Below are 16658 nucleotides of genomic sequence, written 5' to 3' on the forward strand. Positions count from 1 at the left end.
CCAACTTTGAAAACTCTCTTTATTTTTATTCTCTTTCTTGCACCACTTATCAATAAATAAATCAAAATCATTTTCCAAGCCATCAAGAACACTCGATGGTTTCAGATGATGAGAAAGACGGAAATTAGCCCCTTTATTCATTATAATTTGAAGATCATCTTGCTTTATTATTGACAAGTCCCCTGTTATAACATGTTTGTAAGTAGGATTTACAAATGGGCCAAGTTGCTTACAATTACAAACCGGTTTCCAATTTATATCACTATCTAGTCTTTTTAGTATTAAATTATAATTAAAAATAATTTGCCCAATAGTTTTTGAAAATTCATAAGTTAAAACTGGACTATCATTATAATTCAAATTACTAGGAAGGGCCTGTTTCACATGCCGCTGATTTAAAATTTCTGGTAAATTAATATCTTCAATCTGCTTACAAGTAAAACTAATAGGTAAATATAATCTCTTATCCTTATTACTAATCTTATCGAACTTTTTCTTTTTTGAAATAAATTTCGTTTTAGTTAGAATACAAATTGTATCACATATTACTTTAAAATTATAATCAAGAGCTGTATTATTCTTAACAATCCAGAAAAGTTTGATTAAATTCCTCTTGGATAAATTATTTAGACATTTTATTACAGAAATCATACCCCTAGATTCAAGTAGCTGGCATAGATCTATAGAAAGCATATGTACATCTAATTCATTTTTTCTATTATTTTTCCTATGTCCTCACGATCGTTTTTTACGTTTAGTAGGACACGTAAAAGAAGGATGGCCCATAAAACCATCAATACATTTAACAACAACATGAGACATGTCACCATATTTTGCTACACGATCATTTAGCCCAAAAGGATAAGCTGTACCAAGAGTATGGATCCAGAAATCCTCCTGTTTACGTAGTCTATTATTCTTCTCTTCTTTATTTAAATTTTCTAATTCTAAATTTTCTAAAATTGTGACAGTTATATCTGATATGGAACATTTACCATTATTACAATGTTGAACTAGATAGTTATTAGTTTTTTCATTATTAACTGTTGTCTTATGTCCAGAAAATCTTTTATATATATTATTAGTTGTTTCCCCCACATATTGTAGGCAGCATTTATTACATTCTAATAGGTAAATTACATTGGTTGTTCTACAATTAACATTACCACGTAACTTGCATGCAAAATTTTGTTATACAATGTACTCTTAACAGAAGTCCGGGGGACAAAATGATCTTGGCAAAGAAAACAACGACTTTTACACTTACTAACTTTCAAAAAATCTTTCCGAGTTCCGAGGCTAATATTTGTGTTTTGTTGCATAAAAAGTTATTGAAAATAAATCCAAAACAAACCAACATCCAAATCAAAATCCAACCATCAAAGTCCAAAAAACATGTCAAGGTCAATAGGTCAATAAATACATAAACAAAAACATGAAAGAACATGAAATTTGCATAAGTGCCATCTCACCAATAATTAACAATATCAGGTTAAAAACCTGGACCAGGGTAAAGATCTGTCGGGGAGAAAACTAAAAAAAAATTTCTCCACCAGCACTATATATCATGAAAAGAGAAATCACCAATGCAACAGCACAAGCACATAAAAAAAAACAAAAAAAAAACAACATAAAACACATGAAAGAGACAGAAGGAGAAAAGGAAAACTGTTTTCCTGAAGAAGCGATTATGTCGCAAATTGACCAAAATAATTCGTCTGTCAAGACCCACCCGTGGGCCAATGTTTTACAGCAGTAGTCGGCATCTGTTTCTGATTGTTGGGTTTTTGTTTTGTTTATGTTAAATGAATTTGTGTCTTATGTTTTCTTGCTTTGCTTTTCTTTCTGTACTCCATCTGTTTTTCCATTGATGGGTATTAAATACATTCGTCCATTCATTGGTGCAGTGTTGTGCCAAGTACTTATTTGTTTTTACTTAAGTACAAGTACCAATTACTCCGAGAAATTTTACTTACCTACAAGTATTAAGTGCTTCTCTAAAAATATACTTAAGTAATAAGTACTTCTGAAAAAGTACTTCAGTGCTTAAATACTCAAGTATTTCGATTGTACTTCATTATTTAAGTACATAAGTACCAATTATTTACTTACAGTAAATAACACACAAAACACTTCTTTAATATCCTTTTCCTCTCCAAATAGACAAGATAAGCAAAATTCTGAGGAGAAATCGACGGCTTTTCAGAAAAACCGACAGTTTTCATGAAAAAAAATCAAAAATCGAATTTTACTTCAGTTAAGATGTAAAAAGAAAAGAATTTACAAGGAACATCCATTGCAGCTTCATCATAACTTAACTTTTTATTTCTTTCTTGCTCCTTTCAACAGCAGAAGCTTTTCAAACATACCATCTCCAAGCATGTTTCTTTTTAGAGTAAAAATTATGCAGGTGTAGAACGACTTTTCTGAACGACTGTGCGCTTTGCACAGTCGTTCGACTGTGCAAAATGATTGTGCAGAACGACTGTGCACTTTCAGCACAGATAGTTACTTTCGCCTCTCATTCATATATGACAAAACCTCCACCTTCACAGAACTGGTTTCACAGCCACGGTTGCCAGAGTTATCAGGAGTAGATTCTTCATCACAAAGATCAAAGTATTCATCTCCAGACAAAAAGCTACCTTTATCAGCCTCGAAAGTACCTCTGAAATCTTTGACCTTTATCGCTTCGTCCACCAAGAGTTCAACTGCTACATCCTTCTGGTTATTAGAAAACCACTTCAGTTTGAAAAAAGGATGACTTGCCGCAGCAATAACATAGTCTCTGGCATGAAGAACTCTCTCGTCCAGGATCGCGGGGAATCTTTTTTCGAGGCCCACAAGCTAAGCATGTACCAAAGGCAGGCTGACTTTCGCCAAAGCTTTCAGCTTCTTGAGCTTCCTTTCAAGTGATTTGATTGTAGAATAAATAGCACCGAAGTAGCATTTTTCTTCCCCTGAAGAATGTCCAATGCCACTTTCTTCAAGAATTTCAACATCACGAGAAGTTAGCCTTGGTTTTTGCAAAGCATCACATGCGTTAGGAAGCTTTCCAATTTTGTGACAATCCATCAAACGCTTGACACTTTCATACTTTGAGTTTCACCTGGTTACCACAGGTCTTATAAGCTGTTTGTCATATACTTCTTTCACAGTATCAGCAGCTTTTGAACTCTTATTCACGGCATCCCAGAGAGAGCAATACACTTTGAAAAAGTGGCGTGGTACTGCCTCTTGTATGCAATATCACAAGGGCTTTATCAGAATCGGTGGATGAAAGCAGGTTAAGTGTGCGGATGACACACCTGAAGTGTGGAGGAAGTTTGAAATAATCGGGCTCGTCAAGAGAATCTAGTATCTCTCCAACATTTGTAAAAGAGAATGAGTCATTCTGGCCTGCTTCATCTTCATTTTCTTCATCATTGACTTGAACTTCCTCATCGGAAATCATCGGATATTCCCTGAATGCCTTACTAAAGTTAGAGGCGTTATCCGTCAAAACCCTTCGTTCTTTTTTATCCACTGCAGTTTTGTACCGAGCAAATGCGCCGTTCAGTTGTTCAGCAATTCTGTCATAATTGTATGACCCATGAACCGGCAAAGAGCAAGGGCATAAGATGTCCATTTCAAATCCTCGTTAAGCAAGTGTGCAGTCATTCCCAAGTAGCTTTTGTTGTTGGCAGACCAAATGTCTGTTGTCAATGACATGTAGTCGGTGAGTTCAAAATCACGAGCCATATCTTTCTGTACTTCAACAAACTTAGCTTCAATTTGCACCACTAAAGTTTTCTTCCTGGAACCTTTGCATAAGGTGCTAGACCTGTTATCAGATTTTGAACGACGGCTTCTCAACAGCGTACAGGGGTTGCATCTCATCTACAATATAGTCCAGTGCCAAAGAATTCACTTTTGACTGTTTCAAGTTTCAATGGTCTTGCAGCAAAGTAATCTCCCTTAACTTTTTTAGAAGGTGAGCTATAATCAGGGCCAGTATTATCTTCATTATCTTCAGCGTCAGATGAACCCGAAAGTGAGCCTACAAGTTCACTATCCTCTTTGCTACTTGATTTCGTTTTGTTCTTCCTGTTTATCACAAAAACTTTCCGTTCAGTGTATATCAGTATGTGGTAGTTCCGTCATGATAGTGTCCTTTTTTGAATTTTCGCGCCGGGCCAGAAGCCGGGCCAGGCCAGGAGTTCTCAAAGACTAAAATCCCATCATCCACTAATATATAGGCAGTTCAATCTGTCGCATCGCCTTTTGTCATGCCGGTATAATTTTTCTGTGTCATGAAGAAAGTACTTGAGTGCTTAAGTACCCTTAAGTACTTCAAAATTTTACTTATGTATAAGTATTAAGTACTTTAGAATTTTTTTTACTTTATTAGAGTAAAAGTACTGAGATTTTTTACTTAAATAATTACTTTTACTTAAGTACTTTTACTGAAGTATTTCCCAACACTGCATTGATGTATATAAAAACAACGTCACTCACATAAATATTATTTTCATCCAAAATTTAGGATTTTAACGAGTTTTCTCAAACTTCTGTCCCATATAGCCTAGATTGTTTTTTAGATCACATGAAAGGACCTGTTCCTTCCTCAACGACCCGCTCTTTACGCTAAAGTTTTATACTGTTTTAAAAAGTGGAGTTGAGAGAAAGAGTCAAACTGTAGCGTAAAGAGCGGGGTGTTGAGATGGGAACATCCCCTTTCATATACGGAGTAATTTCTGTCCGTTTTAAGTTTTAATGTCGCTCCCTACTTTCAGTAAAAACAAATCGTTATTTTATCTAATGTATATATATATAAATTGAATTTATGAATATGTCATGGGTTTTATATGTTTTACTACACTGTCAATATTATTACTAATAAGCTCGACAAAGTTGTTGAGTGCACTCTTGCAAAGGTCTAAGCCTCTAAGGCATAAAATCATCCCTTGCAAGGCCCTCTTAATCTTTCGAATACTTCTTGTGCTGACTGAAATTAAAGACCGTTGAAGACAAATGGTTGAATTTTGCAAATACTTTACGAATTAGAAGTAAAATAGGTATTATAAATGTGGGGAACATTTTCTTGGGGTGATTGAGGGTGGGGGAAGTTCCCGGGGTAATTTCCTACGACTAGGATTTCCCGGGGGAATTTCTACGGGGATTTTTTTGGTCGGGGGGATTTTCCGGAGAGGGGTGAAACACTGGACTCGGAACTCAGCTGGATTTAGTCGATGATCAAAAACGACAATAAAAGTATTTCATCCAAAACGCTTTTGCTATGAAATCAACCAAAAGCTGATGTAACACTTCAGTTGCCATAGCAACACGATTTTTCATAGTGCATAGTTAATTTTATTTTTCTCTCCGTGATTATTCTTTCTTTGACAACGCAGGAACGTGTGATGGGAATTGTCGGCGGGGGGAATAAATACATTAAGAAGTGGTATTTGTCTGCCAGGATTTGAAACCATAAGGTCCCCTGTCATGCCTTTCGTTCAGTCTGATTTGCCCTCTAGTGGCATACGCATGAGTATGAAATACACGTCCAGTTGTTGCACGGGGCTGTCATTCCTTTGTCACATTCAAAATTCTGGTGGTTAATTTTTTAAAGATTATTCAAATCAGTAAATAGTGATTGATAACCTTATTTACTATATTATTATTTTTTTTTACAGCATGGATATCTATTTATTAATATGCTTTCTTTTTCTGTTTTTTTTTTATGTGTAATGATTGATCTTTTGAAATTAGCTCCATTTTTATTTTTGAACTAATTATGAAAGTTTTATTTGCTTGTACTATGGGGCTCCGGATCGCCTGACTAGAATTAGTTTATTATGATAATCTGCATCATCTTGCCTTTTTATTGTTAGATTTTATTTTGGTTTTTCTTTCCTTGTCTTTTAGGCCATGGAGCCTATAAGTGAGGGGTTGTCTAATGCCGTGTTTTTGTTATTGTAAATATAATGTTAATAAGGGACTTTGAACTTGAAAACATTTTGTAATGTTCAATTGTAAACAAAAGTTTCCCGACTGTTCGGCGAGCAGTTTCACTCGAATTCTGACTTAAATATGGTTTTGTACTTTTGGGTTAAAGTGCTCCTATTTGTTGTTTACTTTGTTGGATAGGAAGTTAAAGTTGAGAGTTGAAACCGGTTTAAGCCAAAAAGTTAATTTGAGGAGCAAACTTCGGCTGGTAACCAAGATATGTTTTTGAAGGGGAAAAGGGATAGGTTCAAAATAATGATAATAGGATTCCTCTCTTCAAATAACAGTTTAAAATATAAAGTATAAATTATAAAAATGCCTGATAATATTATTCTTTGAATAAGTTTTTTGTGACATTCTTTTCTTAAATTTAATATGACTATCGCTTGGAAATCTTCTGTCTCTTCTTGTATTAAGGTGTATTTTTCAACTCCTAATTCTCAGTGTCTTAACTGTAATTTATCTAGAATGTCATCGTGCAGAGGTTACACCCCGTAGCACTTGGCAAGATTTGTAACTTTAAACATAACTGTCGTAAATTAAAACTTGCTTATAAACTTTAAACGATGTACTAATCCCAAGTTCAACTGCAGCTTCAAAGTTAGACCGTCTTAAGCTGTTTTGGGCCTTTTTTGTTGCCTTATTTTTAATGATTTTCCACCCATCTTTCTTATTTTTTAAGTTTAGTTCCTAAACTACTACCAAACTACTACCAACTAAACTACTAAACTACTACCTACTACTAAACTACTACTACTACTACTACTACTACTACTACTACTACTACTACTACTACTACTACTACTACTACTACTACTACTACTACTACTACTACTACTACTACTACCTACTACTAAACTACTACCAAAAAGCAGCATGGCTGCATATGGAGGTGTTCTTATTAAGAACTGAATTCCCCATTTCCCTGCGTTTTTAAGACATGTATTTTTCTTAAGTTTTAACACGTACGTATATTATCTAAGAGAAAATGATTAGACCCACTTAGCCAAATGTGAAACTTCTGCTAACAATTAAGCACACTAGAATATACTGGAACTCGGCTTATAATTATGCTTCTTGATATGGTCAGTTTTAAGCTATACTGGAGAAAAGAAACTTCATATATTTTGGTCAAAAAATTACGTTTGAACTATCATGCCTGAACTATAAAATAAAAAAAACGAGTTTTTTTAACTGAAAGTAAGGAGCGACATTAAAACTTAAAACGCACAGAAATTACTTCGTATATGAAAGAGGCTGCTTCCTCATCAACGCCCCGCTCTTTACGCTAAAGTTTGACTCTTTCTCTCAATTCTTCTTTTTAAAACAGTAAAAAACTTTAGCGTAAAGAGCGGGGCGTTGATGAGGAAGCAGCCTCTTTCATATACGAAGTAATTTCTGTGCGTTTTAAGTTTTAATGTCGCTCCTTACTTTCAGTTAAAAAAACTCGTTTTTTTTATTTAATTTCTGAACGTTTTTGAATCAATGCATGTTTTGATTTTGGCTCTCCGCAGAGGAATAATCAAAACGAAATTTACATATTTTTTTTGGGGGGGGGCTAAATGGCTTTCTCATAATTTTGATCGAATGATTTTGAGAAAAAAAGAGCGGGGGCGAAGCCTAGTTGCCCTCCGATTTTTTGGTTAATTAAAAAGGCAACTAGAACTTTTAATTTTTTACGAATCTTTTTATTGGTAAAAGATTTACGTAACTTATAAATTAGCTTACGTAAAGAACTTTTGTATTCTCATGTTTTTATTACATATATGAGGGGATTCGCCCCATCGTCAGTACCTCGCTCTTTACACTAAAGCTTAAATTTTATCCCAATTCATTAAGAATGACCCCTGAATCACAAAAGCCGTAGAATAAATAGTTGAAATTACTAAAAATACTTTAGCGTAAAGACCTAGGTATCATAAGGAGGTGAGCCCCTTATATGGGTAATAATTTCTGTTTGTTTTAAGTTTTATTGCTGTTCCTTACTTCCAGCTGAAAAAGCTTTTTCACATTTGTTTTTTAATTTTTTTTTAAATAATGCTAGTAAATCCTGCTCTCCCTTCATAGAAGTTTTCTTTTCCCATGACAAATTCTCGATGGAAAGTTCCCCCAGCATATCCCCCTCTTCTCAACCCCTCCCCCCAACCAAAAAAATCCTCCTGAAAACGCCTGTATACTTCCCAATAACCATTACTATATGTAAGCACAGGTCAAAGTTTGTAACTTGTTGCCCCTCCCACGGGGACTGTGGGGGAGTAAGTTGTCCCCAAAGACATAGTTATAAGGTTTTTCGACTACGCTGAATAAAATGGCTATCTCAGAATTTTGATCCGTTGACTTTGGGAAAATAATTAGCGTGGGAGGGGGCCTAGGTGCCCTCCAATTTCTTTCGTCACTTAAAAAGGGCACTAGAACTTTTCATTTCCGTTAGAATGAGCCCTCTTGCAACATTCTAGGACAACTGGGTCGATACGATCACCCCTGGGAAAAAAAAAAAAAAACAAAAAAACAAATAAACACGCATCCGTGATCTGCCTTCTGGCAAAAAATGCAAAATTCCACATTTTTGTAGATAGGAGCTCGAAACTTCTACAATAGGGTTCTCTGATACGTTGAATCTGATGGTGTGATATTCGTTAAGATTCTATGACTTTTAGGGGATGTTTCCCCCTATTTTCTAAAATAACGCAAATTTTCTCAGGCTCGTAACTTTTGATGGGTAAGACTAAACTTGATGAAACTTATATATTTAAAACCAGCATTAAAATACGATTCTTTTGATATAGCTATTGGTATCAAAATTCCATTTTTTAGAGTTTTGGTTACTATTGAGCCGGGTCGCTCCTTACTACAGTTCGTTACCACGAACTGTTTGATTCTCGTTTAGTTTTCTGTCTCACTCTTCATTGGTAGTATAAATATTCTTTTTTATTAACTTGTTATGTATGAGTATTTCGTCTTAGAAAGTAGCGCTTCGCGATCAAAATTTTTAAATAGTTGCTTAAAAGGGCTATATATATATATATATATATATATATATATATATATATATATATATATATATATATATATATATATATATATATGTATATACGAATTAAGTTGCCACCTATTTAGATCGTCCTTGTAGCCAAAAATGTCAATATGCCAGTTTTAAGAAAAAAAAGTATGTAACCGAGTTCGAGGAAAAGTCTATAGACACACATGCAAACAATTATTGCTCGTTGAATTAATTTTAAAAAGGCACATCATTCTAACAGTAATATGTTTTGTTGGCAGTTGTCAATGCTTGCTTCCACACAGCATTATGCGTTCGTTGTTCATTTTCAGGTGATAGCAGAACTCTTAGGTTACGCTGTCTAAAAAATTAAAGTGAAGAAGAGCCAATTGTGCGATTAAGAGATAAGCGACAGCGAGAATCAGAACGAGTCAAAAATGACAGGGGAGAAGAAAGAAATATTAGATTAGAAGAACAACACCGTATCATCTTGTTACTCGTAATAATCGTCATGTCACCATTTATGATCTTTAAAAATACGTGCACCTGGAAGTAATTTGCTGACTGATGATATACCAATTCATATCGGGGTTAAGCAGGGTGCGGTTACTTCTCCCGCGGTTTATAATATTGTAACGCTTCCAGCTCAGTGCCAACTTTCTTCGTGCTGTATATATAAAGGTGCTGATTTGTCGATATTATGTTATGCAGACGACGTTTTTAATATTAGTAAGACTATCAGTGGGCTAGAAAAATGTTTTTTTTGGATATATGTAAAAACTACAGTGATATTGGACTTTCCCTAAATGCAGAAAAATGTGATGTTTTGATTTTTAATGATATAGATACGACTAGATCAGATAATATATCTATAGATCTGAATGGTATAGAAGTACAGCCTTGTGATAAGTTGAAATATCTTGGCCTTTCTATTGGAAAAAATATGAAGAAAACTAGGCTATTGATGCTAGAAAATATGGAAACGAAAATCCGTCATGCACATGGTACAATTGTTAGTTCTCAGTTTCATTTGAATAGAGTCCATTTTGCGAGAATTTACAATAGTGCCGTCCTGCCACATATTCTGTATTTAGTACCGTTTCTGTTTGCGAGTTCCTCCGTGGACCCGCAACTCCTGTTTGATGAAAAAATATAGCTTGTCTGACTCGTGTGCTAAGTTAGCTGAGCTGAATGTACACTTGTGCAATAAGCAAACTGGCCATGAATGGCAAAATGTTGTTTTTTGACGTGGAATTATTTTTGTTTGTATTTTAGAATGTAGTTACGACATGTTGTTTCTTTCTTCTTTTTTTCTTTTTTTTTTCAATGTACTCCATCACTTGATGGAGACCTTGCATTACATTTTGTGTGGCTAAAATCGCAATGTAAAACATTTTTTTCTTTTAAAAAAGCTTCTTACTGTTCTAATTAAACGAACCTTCTGTTTCAGTAGTCGTTCTTAAAGAATTGGAAAATCGAACTTTAGTATAAAGAGCGAGGTGTTGAAGAGGGGGGGTGACCCCTCCTTATATACACAATTTCTGTTTGTTTTAAGTGGGCAGGAAAAATCCCTCTTGCCCACGGATATATCCTCTAGACAATTCAATCCTGGTGAAAATGTATCATGGACAATTACCCTTAACATTTCCGTGCGTAAAATTGAGTCGGAAAAGAGAAAGCAAGACATAAGAAGAATTTCGCATAGGAATTCTGGCAAATCCCCCAGTGTAAAATTTTCCATGAAAATTTCACTCCCTGGAAATTGCCTCCTCGTGGAAAATTCTCCCTGTTGGAAATACCCCCAACAGAAAACTCGCCCCCCTAAAAATGTATCGATACTTCCCAATAACAAATTCTATACGTAAAAAATGAGCAAATTTTATAACTCAAAGACCTTTCACCAGGGGCTATGGGGGATTGTGTTATCTCCAAAGGCATAGTTATTTGGCCTTTCAACTATGCTGGACAAAAATGGCTATCTCAAAATTTTGATCGGACAATTTTGAGAAAAATCGGACAATCTTTTTGGTCACTTAAAAAAGACACTAGAACTTTTAATTTTTGTTCACATGAGCCCTCTACCGATATTCTAGGGCCATTGGGTCGATACGATTACCCCTGGGGAAAAAACAACAAACAAATTAACACGCATCCGTGATTTTTCTTCTGGTAAAAAACACAAAATTCCACATTTTTGCGAAGAGGAGCTTGAATAATAAGATTCTTTCGATATATGTATTGGTATCAAAATTCCAGTTTTTAGAGTTTCAGTTACTATTGAACCAGATCGCTTTTACTTGTAGTGCGTTACAAGGAACTGTTTTGAATTTTTCTTTGATAACGTGCTAGAGATCAATGGAGCTCATATTGCGTTTATTTTAAGGGGATTGACCTGCCTGAGCAAAAAGTCATCACAGTTGGTCAATTTCGGATTGGCCTCATCCACGGCCATCAAGTTATCCCCTGGGGGGATATTGATGCACTTGCAACTGTTCAACGCCATCTAGATGTTGATATTTTGATTAGTGGCCAATCTCATAAATTTGAAGCTTATGAGCATGGAAATAGATTTTTTATCAACCCTGGGTCAGCTACAGGAGCTTATACGCCCCTAGAAAAGTAAGTTAATGTATGTCTTATTAAGCCTTCTCTGCTATTCCTCCAGCATATGCATTAAAAAATAAAGATATTGGTATTTTTGTCCTCAAAAATCAACGGACATTGTGTACATTTCGTGGGTGATATGTAAAATAGTTGTTTTGCCCCGTTTTATCGATTAGTGGAGTCTGAGAATAACCCTTTATATTTTTAATCAAAATCTCAGTGTGGCCCCTTACCTTTGTTTGCCTTTACGTGATAGGTAACTTGGAAGCTCTCTGCTGTTCCTTCAGTATAAGCATTAAGAAACATGAATATTTGTATATTTTTGCTATCATAAATCAGCGGACTTTGCGGACATTTCGCTGGTTTTTGTGCTATATATGCAAAATAGTTGTTTTGATTCCATTTTATCGATTCATAGAGTCTGAGGATTACCCTTTATACTGTCTTTTTGATTAAATAACTCAGTTTTGCTTTTGGACAGTGAAAGTATCATATGTGTATCCTTTCAGATTATTCAGGAAAGTACAAACAGTTTGTGATACTGAATTAAATAAAAAAATCAAGTTTTTTTAAACTGAAAGTAAGGAGCGACATTAAAATTTAAAACGAACAGAAATTACTCCACATATGAAAGGGGCTTTTCCTCCTCAACGCCCCGCTCTTTACGCTAAAGTTTGATCCTTTCTCTTAACTCTACTTTTTAAACAGTAAAAAACTTTAGCGTAAAGAGCGGGGCTTTGAGGAGGAGAAGCCCATCTCATATATGAAGTAATTTCTGTTCTTTCTCAGTTTTAATGTCGCTCCTTACTTTCAGTATTTTTTTTTTTATTTAATTTATGAACGTTTTTTAATTAATGCATGTTTTGATTTTGGCTCTCCACACATAAACAATTAAAATGAAATTGGCATATTAATTTTTTTGGCTAAATGGCTGTCTCATAGTTTTAATTGGAAGATTTTGAGCAAAAAAGGAGCGGGGGAGGAAGCCTAGTTGCCTTTCAATTTTTTGATTACTTAAAAAAGCAACTAGAACTTTTAATTTTTTACGAACGGTTTCATTAGTAAAAAATATACGTAACTTACGAATTAACTTACGTAACGAATTTCTGTATTCGTATGTTTTTATTAAGTATATGTTGGGTTCACCCCCTCGTAAATACCTCGCTTTTTACACTAAAGCTTAAATTTTGTTGTAATTCCTTAAGAATGACCGCTGAATCACAAGGGCCGTAGAATAAATAGTTGAAATTACTAAAAATACTTTAGCGTAAAGAGCGTGATATTACGAGGAGGTTAACCCCTCATATGCGTAATAATTTCTGTTCATTTTAAGTTTTAATGCTGCTCCTTACTATCAGTTGAAAAAAACTTTTCATATTTATTTTTTCCATGTTTTTTTAAATAATGCTAGAAAATTTTGCGACCCTTTCATTGAAATTCTCTTCCCCCATGACAAATTCCTCCATGGAAAGATCCTCCCACGTAACCCCCTCCTCAACTTCTCTCCCCCCAAACCAAAAAAATCCCCCTGAAAACGTCTGTACACTTCCCAATAACCATTACTCTATGTAAACACTGGTCAAAATTTGTAACTTGCAGCCCCTCCCACGGGGACAGTGAGGGAGTAAGTCGTCCCCAAAGACATAGCTATTAGGTTTGTCCACTGTGGTGAATAAAATTGCTATCTTAGAATTTTGATCCGGTGGCTTTGGGGAAAAATGAGTGTGGGAGGGGGCCTAGGTGCCCTCCATTTTTTGGTCACTTAAAAAGGGCACTAGAACTTTTAATTTTCTGTAGAATGAGCCCTCTCGCGACATTCTAGGACTACTGAATTGATACGATCGCCCATGGGAAAAAAAACAAAAAAAAACAAACAAAAACAAATAAACACGCATTCTGGCAAAAAATGCGAAATTCCACATTCTTATAGATAAGAGTTTGAAACTTCTACATTAGGGTTCTCTGATGCGCTGAATCTGATGGTGTGATTTTCGTTAAGATTAATGTTTTTTAGGGGGTGTTTCCCCCTATTTTCTAAAATAAGGCAAATTTTCTCAGGCTCGTCACTTTTGATGCGTAAGACTAAACTTGATGAAACTTATATATTTAAAATCAGCATTAAAATGCGATTCTTTTGATGTAACTATTGGTATCAAAATTTTATTTTTTAGAATTTTGGTTACTATTGAGCCGGGTTGCTCCTTACTACGGTTTGTTACCACGAACTGTTTGATATAAACATAATTGACTTGTCAACATAATTGCCAGTGTAAGTTGTCCGTATAATTTGTCAACAGGATTGGTGAATATAATTTCCTTATGATCTGTCAATATAATTTCAATATAATTTGTCAATAATTGGAGCATTTTGACCTCCAATTACGACCAAAGAATTAAATTAAAGCCACTGTCAAATGCTTCTAATTAAAAAATTAACATTGGAAAGCGCTTTCAAGAGTTACGATTATAATTCAAGCAAAATATCCCGTTTCGGATTTTAATGAAATTAAGGAACAAATTTAACCAAAAATCGTTTTGCTTGTTGTTTTATATACATTCAGAGGGAGGGATCAAATAGAGCTCAAATTCTAGCGTTCTTCAACCTCACCCTGTAATATTGAGGATTTTAGAATTTTCTCCCTTATGAATTAATTTAACTTCAGATGTTGCAACCCCTCCCCCCCAAAAAAAGACCTCCAATTAATAATTGTGCATTTATCTATGCAAGATATATTATACGTGCGAAAGTCACTATCCTTGTCCGAAGTTGCCTTCCTCGTCCGAAGTTGTCTTCCTCGTCCGAAGTTGTCTTATAACTTCACGGTGTTCCTTGTCCGAAGTTATCTTATAACTTCACGGTAAACAAGCACAAACTTTTACTTTCCTAACTTTTTACGCCAATATGTCTTCTCCATTAAAAAGTTTCTGAATATAGTAAGTTTCAAGTGTTTCCTACTCAAAATATCATTTAAGAATAATTTTACTAATTGGTAAGATTGATATCCAAATTTGCGAGTATGGTGTAGGGGTTTGTTCTCATATTAAAAACATTAGTTTTTATTAATCAATCTTTAGTTATATGCCTTTTTAAGAAACACTATTAATTTCTCTTGAACTAATCGGACTCATAAAGGGGACATTCGTACTGAAAGTTTCTTACGAAAATAAGCTTGGGAAAAACTTCTGAACGAGAAAAGAAATAGTGTGAAGTTTGACCATATTTTTTGTCACTTGGGTGCACTGTGTATAAATAATCAAACCGTTCACGGTAACGACCCGGCTCAATAGTAGTCGAAACTCTAAAAAACGGAATTTTGGTACCAATAGATAAATCATAAGAATCGGATTTTAATGCTAATTTTAGATATATAAGTTTCATCAAGTTTAGTCTTACCCATCAAAAGTTACGAGCCTAAGAAAATTTGCCTTATTTTCGAAAGAAAGGAGAAACACCCCATAAAAGTAATAGTATCTTAATGAAAATCACACCATCAGATTATCAGAGAACCCCACTGTATAGGTTTCAAGCTCCTAGCTGCAAAAATGTGGAATTTTGTATTTTTTGTCAGAAGAAAAATCACGGATGCGTGTTTATTTGTTTTTCTTTTTTTTCAGGGGTGATCGTATCGAAATTAAAATTTCTATTGTCCCTTTTAAGTGACAAAAATTGGAGGGCAACTAGGCCTCCTCCTACGCTCATTTTTTCCCCAAAAGTCACCGGATCAAAATCTTAAGATAATCATTTTGTTCAACATGCTCGAAAAATCTAATAACTATGTCTTTGGGGACGACTTAATCCCCCCACCGTCCCCAGGGGGAGGGCTGCAAGTTTTGAACTTTGCCCATTGTTTATATAATTATCGGTTATTGGGAAGTATCAGACGTTTTCATGTTTTTTTCTGGTGGAGGGCGGATTTCGTTACTTGAGAGGATCTTTCCATGGAGGAATTTTTCATGGGGGGAGAGAATTTCCATGAAGGAGTGCTGGGTTCTCCAGTATTAATTAAAATGCTAAGGATGAAAGAACAGAGCCGAAACAGAATTTTCAGGAGACTTGCTTAATTGTAGCGTTTTTTCCATTGAGTTGCGACACTCAATAAATCTTTCAAGAAATTGTTGGTGAGTCCTATCAATACAAAACTTTCCACAAGAATAAGGAATTTTATAAACCCCACTAACTAAATCTCCCCGGTATAAATCCTACCCGGAATTAAGGAAATTACTAATTGGTCTCACCGATTGGAAACATATATCAATGTTATGTTTACGCAAAATTCGTTTAAGCATCTCCCCCAAAATAGGTACATAAGGCAAAGAAATGGAACTTTTTGACACATTTAATTCTGAAGACTGTGAAACTCCAATGACCCTATTGTTATGTTTAATGCGTCTATTTTTTATTATTTTATCAATGAATTTAATTGGGTAGCTATTACAAAATAAATATTCTTCAAATACAACAATTCAGACTCTAAAAACCCTTGGGAACAAAATTCTGAAAGCTCTATCCACCAGTGAAATCACTACCTTCGTTTCACTGAAATAGGGTGGCACAAATGAACATTCAAATACCTATCACTGCATGTAGGCTTTCTATATATTAAGAACAGTAAATGGAAATTATTTTTAATTAATAAAATATCAAGAAAAGGTAATTTGTCATTTTCTTCAAACTCCACCGTTTAAAAAAATTATAAAAATTGAAACTAAGCTAACTCTAAATAGATAGAGGCACGGGAAAGTTAAATATTGAGCCTATTTATGATTGTCTTTTATAAAATGAACCAATAATCAATAAGGGAATTAAGATTTTACATAATCGCTAGGGGGCCAGATTACTTACTGGACCAAAAACATTTGCTTCAATAATAGCTAACAAGAGGATTATTTCGCAACAGAATAGTTACCTTAGTTTCAATTTTATAATTTTTTCCTCAGTTGCTTTGATGTTCTCATTGAAGTAACTCTAATAGCATCTTTTCCCTACATGGATCAGTTGCGATAATTGTATTTATTAATATTTGTGGTGGTTTTATTTGTTTTTAGTTCAGTGTTCTATCTTTGTTTT

General features: G+C 34.6%; 2 protein-coding genes across 2 annotated transcripts in view; both read left to right on the forward strand.

The window, feature by feature from the left end:
• Window positions 1-16658, forward strand: part of LOC136034172 (uncharacterized) — a 341873-nt gene that overhangs the window by 237104 nt on the left and 88111 nt on the right. The window lies entirely within an intron of this gene.
• Window positions 1-16658, forward strand: part of LOC136033616 (vacuolar protein sorting-associated protein 29-like) — a gene marked incomplete in the record, with an annotated part of 116033 nt that overhangs the window by 22491 nt on the left and 76884 nt on the right. Inside the window, 1 exon segment of the mRNA XM_065714408.1 lies at window positions 11370-11605. Within this exon segment, the coding sequence (XP_065570480.1) occupies window positions 11370-11605 (236 nt within the window).

Source organism: Artemia franciscana, chromosome 12, assembly GCF_032884065.1.
Source record: "Artemia franciscana chromosome 12, ASM3288406v1, whole genome shotgun sequence".
In the NCBI taxonomy this organism is placed as follows: Eukaryota; Metazoa; Arthropoda; class Branchiopoda; order Anostraca; family Artemiidae; genus Artemia; species Artemia franciscana.